Source organism: Paramacrobiotus metropolitanus, unplaced genomic scaffold (genome assembly GCF_019649055.1).
Source record: "Paramacrobiotus metropolitanus isolate TYO unplaced genomic scaffold, Prichtersi_v1.0 Parri_scaffold0000004, whole genome shotgun sequence".
NCBI classification, from domain to species: Eukaryota; Metazoa; Tardigrada; class Eutardigrada; order Parachela; family Macrobiotidae; genus Paramacrobiotus; species Paramacrobiotus metropolitanus.
The window spans coordinates 2,506,908-2,522,309 of record NW_026570224.1 but is presented as its reverse complement, the minus strand read 5'-3'; the positions used below and the strand labels follow the sequence as shown (position 1 = coordinate 2,522,309).

At 43.0% G+C, this 15,402-nt stretch overlaps 2 protein-coding genes across 2 annotated transcripts; both read right to left on the bottom strand.

The window, feature by feature from the left end:
- Window positions 1-9: 9 nt before the first annotated feature.
- LOC129580763 (dystrobrevin beta-like) lies at window positions 10-8,293 on the bottom strand. The gene is made up of 11 exons (XM_055471424.1): window positions 7,321-8,293; window positions 7,177-7,257; window positions 6,726-7,025; window positions 5,430-5,693; window positions 4,267-4,436; window positions 3,235-3,377; window positions 3,063-3,167; window positions 2,666-2,977; window positions 2,073-2,256; window positions 881-1,136; window positions 10-425 (listed from the first exon to the last, which is right to left on the bottom strand). The coding sequence occupies exons 1-11, from the start codon at window positions 7,415-7,417 to the stop codon at window positions 247-249; spliced, it is 2,091 nt and encodes a 696-aa protein (XP_055327399.1). The 5' UTR covers window positions 7,418-8,293; the 3' UTR covers window positions 10-246.
- Window positions 8,294-9,871: 1,578 nt separating this feature from the next.
- Window positions 9,872-15,332, bottom strand: LOC129580757 (AT-rich interactive domain-containing protein 4B-like). Its single transcript, XM_055471417.1, has 9 exons — window positions 14,954-15,332; window positions 14,446-14,812; window positions 13,553-14,193; window positions 13,012-13,472; window positions 12,293-12,703; window positions 12,068-12,217; window positions 11,029-11,753; window positions 10,318-10,926; window positions 9,872-9,954 (listed from the first exon to the last, which is right to left on the bottom strand). The coding sequence occupies exons 1-9, from the start codon at window positions 15,218-15,220 to the stop codon at window positions 9,872-9,874; spliced, it is 3,714 nt and encodes a 1,237-aa protein (XP_055327392.1). The 5' UTR covers window positions 15,221-15,332.
- Between the last annotated feature and the right edge of the window lie 70 nt (window positions 15,333-15,402).

Here is a 15,402-nt window from a genome sequence, read left to right as displayed (position 1 = left end):
AGGGCACTGAAGAAGTCAGCTTTTATTCATGTTCAGCCTGACTCGAGTATCATCGATTGACGATTCGTTAATCATATCCAATATTACAGTGGCATTTTCAAAAATGTTCAGCCATAAAACTCAAAATGCATTACAAGATAAAAGATAAGACAATGGAAGAAAAATCTGGCACGAAAATTTGACACATTTGTGCAAATACCACTACATTATATCTCGTAGTTATCAATTCAGATGCGTGAAAATCTTTTAATGTAAGGAATTAGCCGTTGCAGAATTGTCCAAATTGCCGGCAGCGTTGTATATTCCGTTCGTGTGTTCATCGTCACTAGGATAAATCGTGGGAACTGTATACAGTTTAACCGTCTTCCTCCCTGTACCGCCATTTCCGTGGAGTGACATGGCCGTTGCAAATTCTCTATCATCTTCTGTAACCAATAATATTTTAACTAAATTAACCATCAACCACAAATGTATAAAGCAAACAAAATTCTACCATGCACATATAGAAAAATGAATCGGAAAACTACAGGAAACTGATTTAACGCTTCAATCCAATCAGACTGACTACGGATACCAGTTTATCTTCTGTGCTGTATAGTGTATATCTATATATCGAGCAGAAGAGCAGGACTCTATTGCGCCACACCGTATTTCGATTAAAATAACTGTTATAACGTAGCATATAAGCAGGTCAGTTATGCTATAATGCAAACTTCAGCGATATTTGTGACAAAGCCAGAAGTCGATTACATATTTCTGTGACAAAGCCAGAAGTCGTAAACATGTTAAGCCGAAACAGATGACCTTTGATTTACTAAGCCTAGAACAGAAAGTATTTCTAAATAACGATAACGTTTCCCGTTTATATCGCGGAGCGAACCTGAGTTGAGCTCCCGTACAAGTGACGTCATCGCGTTCGTTACTGAATCGGCGGCATGGAGGAGATCCTGCTGCCAGTTCTGACTGCCGCCGTAGCTTCGATCGGCTAGTGGTGTGGGACTGGGCCGATTCCCCATCCTGGGTAAGGTGGAATACTTCCGGTTGGATAAACTGTGCGTCAATGGACGCGGACTCCCAACGGGAGTGGAGCGGGAAGACTGAGACATCTTGAGCCGCTTCATCCATATTTCTAGTTGCTGCAAATTAAGCATGCCAATTAGATATACGGGTTCAATGTACCAACTCCAAACGCAACATACCGCAATAAAAGCACATGCAGATTATTATCTAAGGTGTAACATGCAGCGCTTTAAAAAGAAAACGAACCGAAATCTCAAAAGTTTCAAAAAAAGTATAAATCATAAACCAAGCACACCGTGGATTTTACATTTATTTTCCTTGCACATCTAATGTTATTAACATATATAATATGTAAGGATAATTATTAGGATTGTTACAGTCCATGCCCCATGGATCCTTGTATAAGTTGTAGTGTGTTAAATCTGCATAATCAACTATGAAACGCCGCATACTAACTGTAGGGAAAATAACTCAACACACCACTGTCATCATCCCTTTTTTCCCATTTCAAATGGTGAATACGCTCCTGAATTTCACGACAACTTCATCCCAAATGACTCGCTTAAGCAGAGAAAAACATCCCAGTTTAATTCTCCCAAGATTACCAGCTGTCTTTTCTCATTGCCCGTGTATCCATGACTGAAATCAGCAGGGATTTCCTACCATCTGTAAACGCTCCTACGGACCCCATATAGCTCATGTCGCGTATTGCAACAACATAATCCGTTTTCCGCATAGGACCTTACAATGAACAGATCAGCCCAGTCGGCATTCGATCGATAACAAAACAAACTTGGTAATTTTCTATCGAACTTCCGGTAAGCAAATCCCTGCGCCTGACTGCACCCAAAAGAACATACGGCAGCAAATTTTAGGAAAAACTATTATGTTGCAAGTCAGCTCAACGGAAGTTGAACCAATTGTCATCTGCACAGTAAACAGTCCATAATTGGCCCTAATCACCGCATGGTCCACGCTAACAGCTCTGTTAACGATGCTTATACAGTACGATAGATCAACATAACGGCTCTTTAATTCCAGAATGAACTCACATCCATCAACTGCTTCCGGCTGTCCTGTAATGTGTTCATGTGCTGCTCCAGTTCGTATTTTCTTATACGTAGGGCTTTTAATTCGCTCAGTAAATTCGCGCTGGATAACGATGTGGTGGAGTGTAGGAGCTGGGAGTTAGTGATCTGATCCCGTCGCATTTTGGCAATCTCCCGCATTATTTCTCTGCAGGTAAAAGGAAAATTACCATACAGCATAATCGAAAATCCATTTTCAATTACTTAGAAGTATCAGTATGCACATCCAAGCTAATACGTGCAGAGTTTGTAACCATAATATTTCCATTAACAATTTCTATGGACTGAACAATTTCTAGGGTATTGAACAGTCCAAAAAACAGACCCGAGTGGCAAAACAATTTGTAAAAATCTAAAAATGTGTTCGAATCGGTAAAAGGCTAAAAAATATTGCTCAGAGACCAGTAATGAATGCTTCCAAGCAAAGTGCTGATTTTATCAAGTACTTTTTAACAACGCGGAATGAACGGAATAAACGCGTTTTTTCAGATGGTGAAGCATAGAAAATAAATGGCAGCTTACCCCGCGAAAATTTAATTGACGAATACTGCACGCACCTGTTTTTGGCTTCCAAATCGGCAATTATCTGCTCCTTGCTTTCCGCATTATGCATATGCGGCTGCAACATTACCTCCGGCTGCATCTGCATGACAACAGGCTGATTTTGTGGAAGAACATGATGCTGTATGATATGCGCGGTTGGCTCAACGTGATGATGATCAATAAGCGGAATCTGCTGGTGGAGTCGAGCTGCAGCAGTGGGCATGAGCGATTTACCAGATTGTTGATTTTGTAACATGGCCGCATAGCGTGCTATGAGGATGTGCTCGTCGTCTTGCGACACGGATGTGTCAAATCCAGATGGTCGTCTAAATGGAAAAAGTCATAGCGATCAATATCTAGCAAAAAACATGGTTAAAAAATGACTGAGAAAACCACCAACAAAACCCTAACCTGTGCTGACGGTTCAGCGTCCCGTATCCGCTATGTCCAGTGAAGTCCGACGGACTTCGTCCGGTGGGAAAATTGCCATTATACATGGGTAGACTGCTGGTCGACCTTTTGGCAACCGGGAAAAAACATGGGATAAATCAACACAAATAAATCCAACAAATCCCGCTCTTACTGGGGATGAATGGGCTTGGCTGGTTCCGGTGAGGCCGTTGCACTGTATGACTGGCGATTGTGATTGTTGGGAGTCTGACGGCTGCTCTTACTGCGACGGAATGAGCGTCTGAGGGAATCGCCGAACTGCTTGGCAGGTGATTTCTAATCGATAATCAACGAACAGCAGACGTGTTAGTTATATGTGTGTGCAGCCAGTATCTGGGAAGGCCAGTAGTACTATCTGTCGCAGTGCTCTTGTGCGCTCTGACAAGCAGCCTAACCGACCTTATTCCTCTACGCTACTGCTTGATTCCCCCGGCGGAACTGAGTGTAATGGATGGGAGAATAGACGGATACCACACAGTACGAAATGGGATTGGTTAATGTTGACGGCGTACGATACGCGGAGTATGTATTTGCGTGTGCCACAAATACGATGACAGACACAGAGATGTCATAAAGATCATTACACTTTCGACGTAGATATTTTCTAATTGGAACATGACCATGAAGCGTCAAAAAAAAGACATCGAAAGTTTTAGAATCATCGAATCTAGACATACAATATAAACAACATTGTGAAAATTTCTACTGTGCGGAACGTATCATTAAACGTAGCCACCTTATGTATACTCACATCAGATTGTTAAACTGAATAAGTTCAGCAAAAAAAAATTTTAAGGAAAAAAACAACTGCAGTTTCGAAAGAAAAACTGAAATCGAGGAGCGTCAATTAACATTAATTTAAAGAAAAATCTTTCAACAAAAGTTAATTGCAAATATCAAATATATCAAAGCATATCATTAAAAGCAAACACACTTGAAAGCATTGAAGAGAAGGTGATCAAATTTGCAAAATAGACCGCGATAAATAGTCCACATTTCCCAACTACTTTCTAAATTCAGTTCATACATAATTCTTATTTCATACGCTATAGTACAATCACTACAATGTCAAGAAACACGCAACACGGAGTCACAGCCACAGAAGAATGATAAACAAGTCTAAAATACGTACACGCAACTGCAAGCGTAGAAATTGCGCACTTACATATGTACTGGATGTTTCTTTCATTTCGTGCTCCAAAGTATGTCGGCCATTTACCCGACCTTTCCAAAAACACTCCTGGCATGTCTGATAATTTGGACACTGCTGACATTTATAGCGAAAGCCATTGAAACCATTGCGGTGGCATGAGTTACAGTGGACGTTATGGTGAACTAGAAGAAGAAATGTCGGTATTTAGCAACATGTTTTCAAAATAAAGTAATACCGGTTGCGTTGCGTATGATTTACATGGCAGAGAACTAAAAGCAGCAATGCCGGTCGTTTGGACTGTCAATACACGGGGACATAAGACTCCTTAACGGCGTAAAATTATTACAAAAGAAATATTCACAATACTTCAAGATCGTGAAAGTATGGCTGCACTGTTTTAGGAGGGTGCAAACAGGTTCTTATTTTATCTCATAATATTGTGCGAGCAAACTAAAACTGATATCCAGTGTCAGGACAGTTCGGTAACAATATTTTTTTCCACTGGTTCCTTATTAGTTACCGACTATCGAGGGATTTAAATGAAAAACTACTATAATTGAATTCCAATAAATACGAAGTTAGAAGAAAAAATTTTGACCTTTCAATTTTCAAAATACGTACGCATGGTACAACGGGAATTATAACAACGCCATAAAATTACGTCTCGAAAGTTTCCCAATACAGCTGAATGCTGACCACTGCGCATTCTGCTATCGTACTTTCCTTGCAAATTCATACCTTTTAAAGCAATACATATTCACCATTTCTGCATGAAACGGAACGATAAACACATCTAAACCATAAAGGGTATTTGTAGTTCATAAAAGCTACACGAATTATTTGGTTTTGGCTAGCTAGGTTCAGCCATGTACAAACTCGAAAATACGTACTTAGACCTCAATGGTCTAAGCTCTAAACATAAAGAGAAAACGGGGAACCTTTTTAAACTAGCTAAAAAGATGCAATCATACCCTATCTAAAAAGATGGAAAGCCGCGGAACAATTAAACGCTACTGAAGTATACCGAAAAGACAGACTAACTGCTTTTCAACTATTTTTCTGCTCGTTAGCATGTTAAGAGGATTCGAGTAAACTAAAACGCAACGACTTTTTCAAATGGCTCCATCCAGTGTACGATATGAAATGTCACATTATTCATAGGCGCTCTTACTTACTTTCTTGTGCGTCATTAATATTGTGCATCAATGTCAGCCAGACAACCGGCGGCGGACCGGGTTCCACGCCGACTAAGCACTCCAGAAATGCATCCAGACTAAGCTGCTGAGCATTGCCGAAACAATCGGCATAAGTGGTTTGCGAGTAGGAGAAGGACGGGCCTTCGCCACAGGCACGTGGCAGCTGGAGAAGATCCAGCAGGAATGCATCCAAAAGGTTAGCATGAGCAATACCATCCGTCGTGGATATCAAACCAAAAATGTCTGCAATAAAGAATATTTTTCCAGAGTGCTTTTATAAATTCGCATAAAGAGTGCAGCTTGCATAATGTTAAGTTGTTAACAATGAAAAGATTACCATTAACTAGCAAACATACAAACAGACTGTATACGATAATTAGTTTCCCGTTGGCCACGGGATACGGTGATGCCGAACAGCGAATTCTTATGCGTACTCTGACAACATCGTTTCACGACGGGAAATGGTTTCGAAAGCGCACCATGATATCAAATTAGCAATAACGAGATCTCATAAACCATACTTCAAAGCCTATTTTACGATCCATATTCAACTAATTGTAAGCGCTTTCACGCCCATCGCACCAAATATTATACTGCAACAAAATGTGATAAAACCCGTGAACAAAACATTCCCTGCATGCTTACAGAAGAAACGATGTACCGTGCTTCAATCACAGCATGTCAGCATGGTATTTTAGACCGGAAACCACCTGCCACTGTCAAGCAACCTAGCTAACGGCCGTAATATTACGGCAATAAAATCATAATAACGCGTTACAAGCAACAAACAATAAAACGGTAACCTAAATACTAACAGGTATACGTTGTGCAGTAATGCAGTCAAAATTTCCGTCCAATCAAAAACAGTTTTCCCCGGTTATGTTTTCAAACAAATTACTACGAACACACAAATGCAATGGTCTGTCAACAGATCAATAATTCAGAAACCGCATATACTGATAATTATCAACGGCAAATTAATAAAAGGCATGTGATTACGGTAATTAAAAAAACAGATATCGAAGCAGAGCAGCAACCTGCATCAGGCTAAAAATAACTGTAATGCGACAACTGTAATGCATGTGCAATGCAATTCTATTAAAACGGTAAAACCTACGAATACGTGTCGTATACGAAAACCAGAAGTGCAAATTACTTCCGCCGGAAGCAAATTCACCATACATACAATTCGCAATTAGAATACGATCAAAGTCGAAAAAGTATTAAAATAAAACAAATTAAGTATAAAAAAATCGCAATTAATTAACGACTTACACGTGAGCTTGTCCACAAGGCTTCCCCGACAAAGCAATATCAAGGCGATTTTGAAGGCAAAAATCCGGACCATGCCGCCACCCGCGGTGTCGTAGGCCGTTAAGAGCCAGTACACTAGCCATTCCGTGGAGGTATTGACGTCCACGGACGCCGTGGACGGCAGACGCTGATTGAGCTGCCGGTACATCCGTGCGCACACTTCGCGCAGCCGTCCGACGCCCAGTTCCGCATGGAGATCATTGGAATCCAGTCCGGACTGCAGACACATCTCCATCACATTGACCACATCCAGCTGATGCACTGTACAGTGGAAAGTGGTTACAAAACAAAGCGACACACACACAATCAAAATCCGCCAACAAATCAGCCACACTCTGACAGGCACTTAACACTTTTTACACGCCTCACTACAACACTTGACCAGCAAGCACACTGGCAGAAATCGACCTACATGACGCTTTCGTCTGGATGTGGTGCAGTTTGCAGGCCATGCGGTACGCGGCGAAACGGATGGAATTGAAATCTTGAGCATCTAAACATTTTACAAAAAAAATTGGAAATGTTTTTCCAGAAATACAAACATTTTTTGACGCACTGAAATCGTCCAGTATCGGTTTGGGATTAGGCAGAGCGCCGCCGTCCGACTGCATGTGCACATTGTGCAGGGCATTCATCCCGGCTCGGTCATCCATCGTTGGCGGTGTACAACTACACAACGATCACATCCACAACCAAGTGGTCCCATCCTGCGTGGCCAAGAGCTTTCCAGATGTACAGGATATTATCCCGCGACATGACAGGCATATTGAGCAACGCCAGAATGCAGGCATAAATGATAAGTATACAAATATTTACCCTGTCTTCCAATGCCGATCACGCGTGAAGCACACTTTCTTTGCTACTGCTTCAGCTCTAATGCTGTGCAATATTCCATATACGGGGCAGTACAACCAAAAACAGATTTCCTTAATTATGACATATTAAAAATCGGTATCGAGCGATGTAATGTTTGTACAGTGTACACTCTAGGCACAAACAAGTGTTCAGGCGTAGTGCAACATTGCCGATAACAGTCAGCTGCAACTGCATTACTGCATGCTGCCCATGCGGAGTAAGTGTATTGTCAATCGGAATAATGCGCCGTAGAAATGAATAGAGAGGAACGGCGAATTAGACCTGCGGCAGAATGGTGGCAGATGAACATAGGGCTCAGTGTACTATCAGTGTACTAAGCGCGGACTACTCGAGTAAACGGTTGACCGTCTGCCGCGCGCGGTTTACCCGAACTGCGAGCATGTGAATCGACCAAGTGAACGATCCGTCTTAAGTAATTAATCTTGTCAGCCACGGCTTCGATCAAACTAGCGGTCCGCTGGGAATGTTAGGCGGGCGATCAGAACCGAACATCAAATTCCGATCATCAGAGCGGATCAATATACGCTCTCCTTTTGAGATGCGCCCGCGCGCAGTAGGTTAGCGAGCGCAGTGAATACTCCCTCGTATAAAACTATGGGGCGCAAAATACAAAATATTTCTTCATCCCGGCCCGTTCTTTTTTCACACTGCCAGCTTAATCGTGAAAAGTCTTCACTGGATGACTATACAGCTAAACCCACATATACGATTCCAGTTCCACCCACTAAACCCGACAAACACATCCTCCCGGGACTCACTTATCCAATAAACGAGTAAGAAAGACCGGCAGTGTTATGAAAAAATACGATTAAAGCCTCACACAAGCAGGCTCGGTGTGTTTTCACTGTTTTGTTACAGCCAGCCTGCATCCATTTGACTACGAAATTGATTCCAAATGTAAATTAGCTCGATTTCCGCTTTGAGAAGGCCCTCCAAAGGGAGAGTGGGCTCTCCCCGGCCGGTCAAAGTGTGTCGATGCCAGAGTGTACTCCTACTGCAGCTTAATACCCGGCACAAACTGTTCGATACTCTTCGGACGCCGCGGTTTCGATTTTTCAATTGCTCGGGCGCAAAGAGAACTTTTTCCCAACAGGATGATTACTCACAGATCAACTGTGCAAATGGAGCACAAAGATCAACCTCAATTATAAAAATTCATTTGCTCAAGATCAAAAGAACGATGTGCGCAGCGCAAATGCTCCAACGCAGCCACCACAATTACATTTTCGAGTGAACATGCAATTAAACTTGAACGCGCTCGCGCGCGCCCGCCGAATCGATCAGGCCGCCCCTGCCATTCCCACGGTTAATGTGACTATTACGCATTGTAGTGATTGTACTATTGTTACTTTATGCACGCTAAAATCGATTTGTCGCATTTGTACGGCGCTTATTTTGCAATAACCACCTTATTTAAACAATTTAGATGAAAAACCTATCACATAATTTCAGGTTATGAGTTTAATAACAATGAAATCTGATAACTGGAAGTTTTTTATGGGCGCTTTAAAACAGTCAAATGTTTATTTAAATAAAAACCGAAAGTGGATGAACAGGAAACAGTATTCATCAATACCCACAAACTTTAAAACATTCAACACAATACTAATAAAAATTTGAATTTTCAACAAATACTGAAACTTTTTCACAAGATCCATTTATTTCATCCCACCTCATAAAAAACTGGCACAATCCCAAATATTTAAGATTTCGTCCGGGCCGACTTCGGTCGTGTCGTACTGGTTGTGGCACCGGATCCGCTGCCAGCTGCTTCTTCCTCAGCTTTCACCGCATCCGGCTCAGGAGATTTCGAGCCCGAACCTAGAAACAAGATTAATATTTAAAAACCAATTCATCCAACGTCCTGCAGTCCATAGCCTGCGCCCAAATATAGCCAACTTGCGCGCATGTAAATAATTCTAAACGCGCAATGTCAGTACAATATTATAGTACTAGCTAGTACGGTACAGAATCATCATCAGAATAATTTCAAGAATTGTACTAATTAAGCGCCTAGATGCGGATGGACGTTTCTCGCACTTGTACTTACAAACCTGAACTGGAAACTTCAGTGATATAATTAGTATCTTATAATTAGGTCCCCAATACTGCCGGTTAACGCCCCTGGCCCTATCCTCCTATTACGTACATATTCATGATTCATCTCACTGCTTTCAGTTGATGCGTTCATATACGTAGGTAGTTTTACATCACTACTTTGATGATTTCCATCAGTCAGAATTTCCGCATTCATCTTCTTCGAAGACCGTCTCACCGGATCCCTCTGACCCATCCAGCGGAAGCTTTAATCGCTCTGAAAAAACGGAAAATTTATTTTAAGAAGAAGTATGTATAGCATGTACATCGCTTTAAAACTGACAAAAACGTTATGTTCTACGGTACAGAAAACAATTACGTTTTTCCCGCCATAATGTATATCAACAGTACAGGCTTGAGTACGTACATACAACCTGTAAGTACTTATCGTTATCCTTACCTCGGCATCCTATGCTAGCTACGGTAAACTGTAAGTGTAAGTATTCAATTTCGTGATGAATATTTTTGTTTTACATTCAATTTATATGCATTTTACACCAATTAGACAGGTAAAAGCTACAAAGAAAAAAAAAGTTACAAAGAAAGCGCTCAATGCGACTGAAAAAGAAAATCTTCATACCTAAAGCGGCCCGGTGTTTTGCTGCAAAAGCTGGCGCGGATAACAAAATATCTTTAGAAATTTCCACAGGCACTTTGCGCTTTCTGGCGGAAGGTTTCTTTTCCTTCGTCGCAGCACCAGTACTGCTTTTCTCTTCTTTCTGCTCCGTTACCGTATCCACCACAATGGCAGGAACCGCAACGGCAGCTAACAACTGCAAATTGTCGGCAAACTGCACCTTCGCAGATGGTGGTTGCAGCGGCGCAGTGGGCAAAACCGGCTGATTCGAGGTGGGTTCTACGGCCACATCTTTCTCATGATCAATTTCAGAAACTTTTTTCGATCTACCGCGCTTTCGAGGAGTTTCCGCGTCTGCCGGCGCTGAGGCAGTGGGCTGAGGTTCCGGAAGTTTTTCCAATGGGACATCCGCAGGTTTTGTCACAGGTTCCACAGTGGGTTGTGCAACGAGTTCCTTAGACTTCTTTTCTTGCTCCAGTTTTAACTGCTTCGACTTGTTACTCGGGCGGCCTCTTTTAGCTGGGGTTACTGGAGCAGGACTCTTTTCCACTTCAGACGCCTGGTTCGAGGGTAGCGCCGATGAATCAGCAATTTTTGGAATCGTTTTCGCGGCTGCTCATACAAAAAGCGTTCACATAAATCCCCAATAAATGTAAATGTGTTTTCGGCGTTAAAAACCATTATGAATAATACACGGTACTTCCTGACCCCTACCTGCTACGTTTTTCTGGACTTCCTTTTCTTTTTCCTCGACTCCCTTGTCAGTTTTCTGCAGCTGAACTATGCTTTGCGGCTCGGGTGGTACTACGGAAGGTGCTGCAGGAACACTTTCCGCCACCGGCTTCACTTCCTTTTTCCCGTGACGACTAGGATCAGAAGATTTGTCCACGGCAACAACCTTGCGCTTTTGAACGCTTTCTCCGACCGGTTTTGGTTCAGATACCGGCTCCGCTGTCACAACGGTAACAGTCTCCGCACCTTTTCCTTTCTCTGCAATTTCCTTTACCGTTTTTTCCGGTTCGACAACAACCTTAACTGGCTTTGAGACACCCGGCGAAGCCGCCTTGTCCAGTTTAATAACCTTCGGTTCACGCTCCTGTTTCGAATCACTCTCACTCTTTGTCCGCTCTTCATCAGTTTTTGAGGCAGACCTTTTCTGCGAAACGCGTGGTTTAGGCTCCGGTCGTGAACCAGCATCCTCGCGTACTTCGCTACCGCTCTTTGTGGAACTTTGATCTGTACTGATAGTCTGCTGGGGACTGGGGCTGGTCTCACCCAAGGCAGCGTCCAACGCTTGTCGCCATTTATTCCATTCCGGTCCTTTCAGTTTATTTCTATTCCTGACTTGCATGGAAGGATTAAAAACATACTGCTTGAAACCAATTTCCGAGGTATCGACAATTTTGATAACAGCTTTAAGTGGTATCCATTCGTCATACCTGCAAGAAACCGATATATATTTCCTGGAAAGAGCGTAGAAAAGGCAGTAATGCTATTAAATAGCAAAGCGAGTCACGTTCAAACGAAACAAGTTACAAAACCCTTGTGCGCCTGCATGCGACAACATCCAGCTTCAACAAACCGCTTAAATGACAGAAACTCTCTAAATGGATTCCATTCAAAAGAAACGCCAAACACTGCACCACAGCGAATATGAATATCGTTCTTAAAATTTGTTTCTAATTACAGAAACGTTCAAACTGAATTAATTCAAAGGCTCACTGAAATGAGGGGCTTAAATTAAGCCGCTCACCGTTTATTCCAATGAGCATAATGCACGTAATAGGCAATATCGCCGACATTATCCAAAATCCTTGCGTTGTACGCCAACACCTTCTTGGTTTTCTTATTGTGGTATAAAACTTCAACCACCGCTCCCGATCGCAGCTTTGACAAATCAAGTCTGCCAAAACACTTCAAATCACACAAAGCAAGAGCAATCATGCCGGAAATGCAAAACAAATCGCGGATTACATACGTTTCCGGGCCCGGGGGTGCCACTTTACTTTTCGCGGTCGTCGTTTGTGGCGTATCTGCCGTAGCAGGTTTAACATCATCAGGTTTTTCATTTTTAACAACCGGCTGGGAAGTAGACGGCATTTTGGGTTCATCCCGAATGGGTTCCGTTGACTTTTCCTTGGAAGGCGCCTTTTCGGTTTTTGTACTACCCGGAGGACGTCCTCTTGGTCTGCCAGGAGGTGGACGCTTCACCGGTTGTGGTGCAGGTTGTGGGCTACTAGGTAACGCTGGTTCGGCTGGCTTTGGACGAACGGGTTCTGTGGGATGCACTTCTTGACTCGTATACTGGTGTCTTTTTCTCCCTAGCCGTATATCACTGATACTGGATGCCAAAGTGCGAAAGAAGGTCTCGAATCCTCCATGGAAATGCCTATAAATAGTTATAAGAAAAGCGTTAACACAATAAAAAAAGCATTCTTCAAACAATTTCTTCTGTCCCCGAAAAACACTGCGACTAAAATGGCAGGGTCAAACTGATTATGGTACCAGCTTTCGTCCAGGCAACTTAAGCGTGGTATCGAAATTTACCAATCAGTGAGCCGGAGCATTATCTTTTCGTATAGGTTTTGGTCGGGGTTGTATTTCGAGGGGAAAAAACGTTATAAGTAGTGCGAAAGAGCTTCTAAATAGGGGTCACTAGTTAACAAAATAAGATAACAGTTTTTCAACGTAACTCACGTTTGGTAAATGTTTTTTAACGAGTCCGCTCCGTCTCTGGAGATACTCAACGCTCCGCAGATCTCTGGCCATTTGCTCTCTTGAGTACAGCGATTAAAGCCACCAACGTGGTGCACCTCGCGATACAATTTGTACATATCCACAGTTTTGCCGAGAACGGTCGGCTCCCCGTCGTACGGATGTCCGCTTTCGTCGCGATATTTAATGAACTGTATCATAAAACGGTTGGCTTCCGATTCGTCATCGGGGTCATCCCTCCCTCCAGAGTCCTCTCCATCGTCACCTTCGTCTGTGCCTTCATGTTGGTCAAACGGCACAAACAGCGTGGGCTGCCAAGTGGGAGGAAGGCTCTGATCCCGAAAATACAATAAAGCGTAATCCGGGTTAAATGTCTGGATCCGATCTTCCTCTGGTTCGCTATATAAGCTTTCCGAAAATGGTTTAACCTGACTTTTTAGCACCTAAATACAAAAAGCAATTTTGAGAAACACCAAATAATACCAGATTTTTAAAGCGACACCGTAATCATGCACCAACTAACCTTGACAAAATTCCCACTGCTAAAAAGACGAACAAGCAGTTCCTTCGATGTATCAAGTCTTCCACCCTTCTTGCGACATTCTGGATGGACTACCAATCCCGGGAGCCATTTAAACTTTTTCCGTCCGTTTTGTGGAACACAAACAATAGACTTCAGCGGATAGTCCGCATCTAGGCCCGGTTCCTGCTTGGGAACAGCCTCTGTTTTGCGCGGCTCAACAGCGCTGCTGCTGCCAGGAATGTTTGGGGTGACCTTCTTAGGAGGAGAAACAGCCTCTCGGCTTTCTTCTCTTCCTCTTTTCTCTCTCTGGCTTCGAGCAGTCGATGCATCCTTCTCATCACGCTCACCTTCCTTGTTCTTGGCGCTTACTGCGGACTTTACCGTAGCCTCCTTAACCTGTGCGGTCGCCTTTTCTGCTGGTTCCACCTTGGCTTCTACAACTGGAACGCGCTTCCGAGGTGGAGAACGCGATGGCGACGAGTGTGGCTCTTCTTTAATGGTTGGCTTCGATTGTCGCCGTTCAGTGCGCACTTCGGGAACAACTGGCGGTGGATTGGTAACTTGTGCTGAGGAAGATGGTTTATCAGATGCAACCGGCTTCCGAGGCGGTCGGCCTTTCTTAGGTGAGTCTTCTGGCGAGTCTAACGGAAATCATTGAAGTTTAAAAGCAACTAAAGAGAAAATTTAAAACCAAGGAAAATGTATATAAAGAAACAAGGCGCATCGGTACACCGGCAAAAGATACGACAGACTATTGCCAAAATTCTTGCTAGATGTAAATTTCAATATATTATGAAAACCAGAATTGCACCGTTCACTAAACATAATCGTAGAAATGTATTATGAAATTCAATATTCGATCCAGGAAACCTAGCAATTATGTTATCTCTAACCTTTTTCAGTCTGCAATGATTCAGGTTCGCCTTCCTGTTTTTCTCGTTTCGGTCGTCCAACAGGTCTCGAGCCCACCACCGTCGTCCTACGAGATCGTGTGGATCGACGAACGGATTCGCTTTCCGATTCGTCGGAGGCCTCGCTGCCCGAAGGACTGTTCCGCCGTTTCGACCTGGCACTGCTGGCCACGGAGCCTTCTTTAGCAGTCTGTGCAGCAGAAGCTTTTTCTGGCTGCGTTAATGGCATATTATCCAAGGATGTGCTTTCGTCAAAATGCTTCCCACTCTTCGGATGCAACGACGTTCTTCTCAGATTCTTCTTATCTCCGTCGTTAAATTCGACTTCGTACTGGCTGTAGTCTAATACCTAAAACACATGGCGCAATAACAATAATAAAATGATACAATAAGCAGGCTGGAACAGATATCTTAAGAATCACATATGAAAAAGCTGAAAATAAATTTATCACTTGAAATTAAGTACCATGCTCTAAATAAATGCGCTCACCTGAAGAACGTTAACGACAACAGATTCGTTAGACGATGGCGGTTTCACTGTGGCAGTGTTTTGTATTCTGACATCTTTGAGTTCTGAGCGGACATCGGAATGCTTCACAGTGTACGTTTCACCAGATGCAGAATCCCGCACTTTCACGCGAACATCCAAGTGACTTACAGCTCGAATTTTGGCCTCACAGAAAGCACCGTTAAATTTTGCGCTAACTTCTTGGCCGACTTCAAGAACTGCAGGTTCGTCATTGCGAACCGGTGCCATCTAAAACTTCAAAAACGTATTTCTATAGGAGAGCAGCAATCCTGTCGTCTGCGGCTTCTTCCAGGATGACGAATTCAAAACAAAATGAAACGGAAATACCGAATACGCAGTTCACAACAGTCAATCCCGCAGCTGGCTGGTTTATTTTTCACTTATTCATGTAGCGGCCTGCCGATACGGTT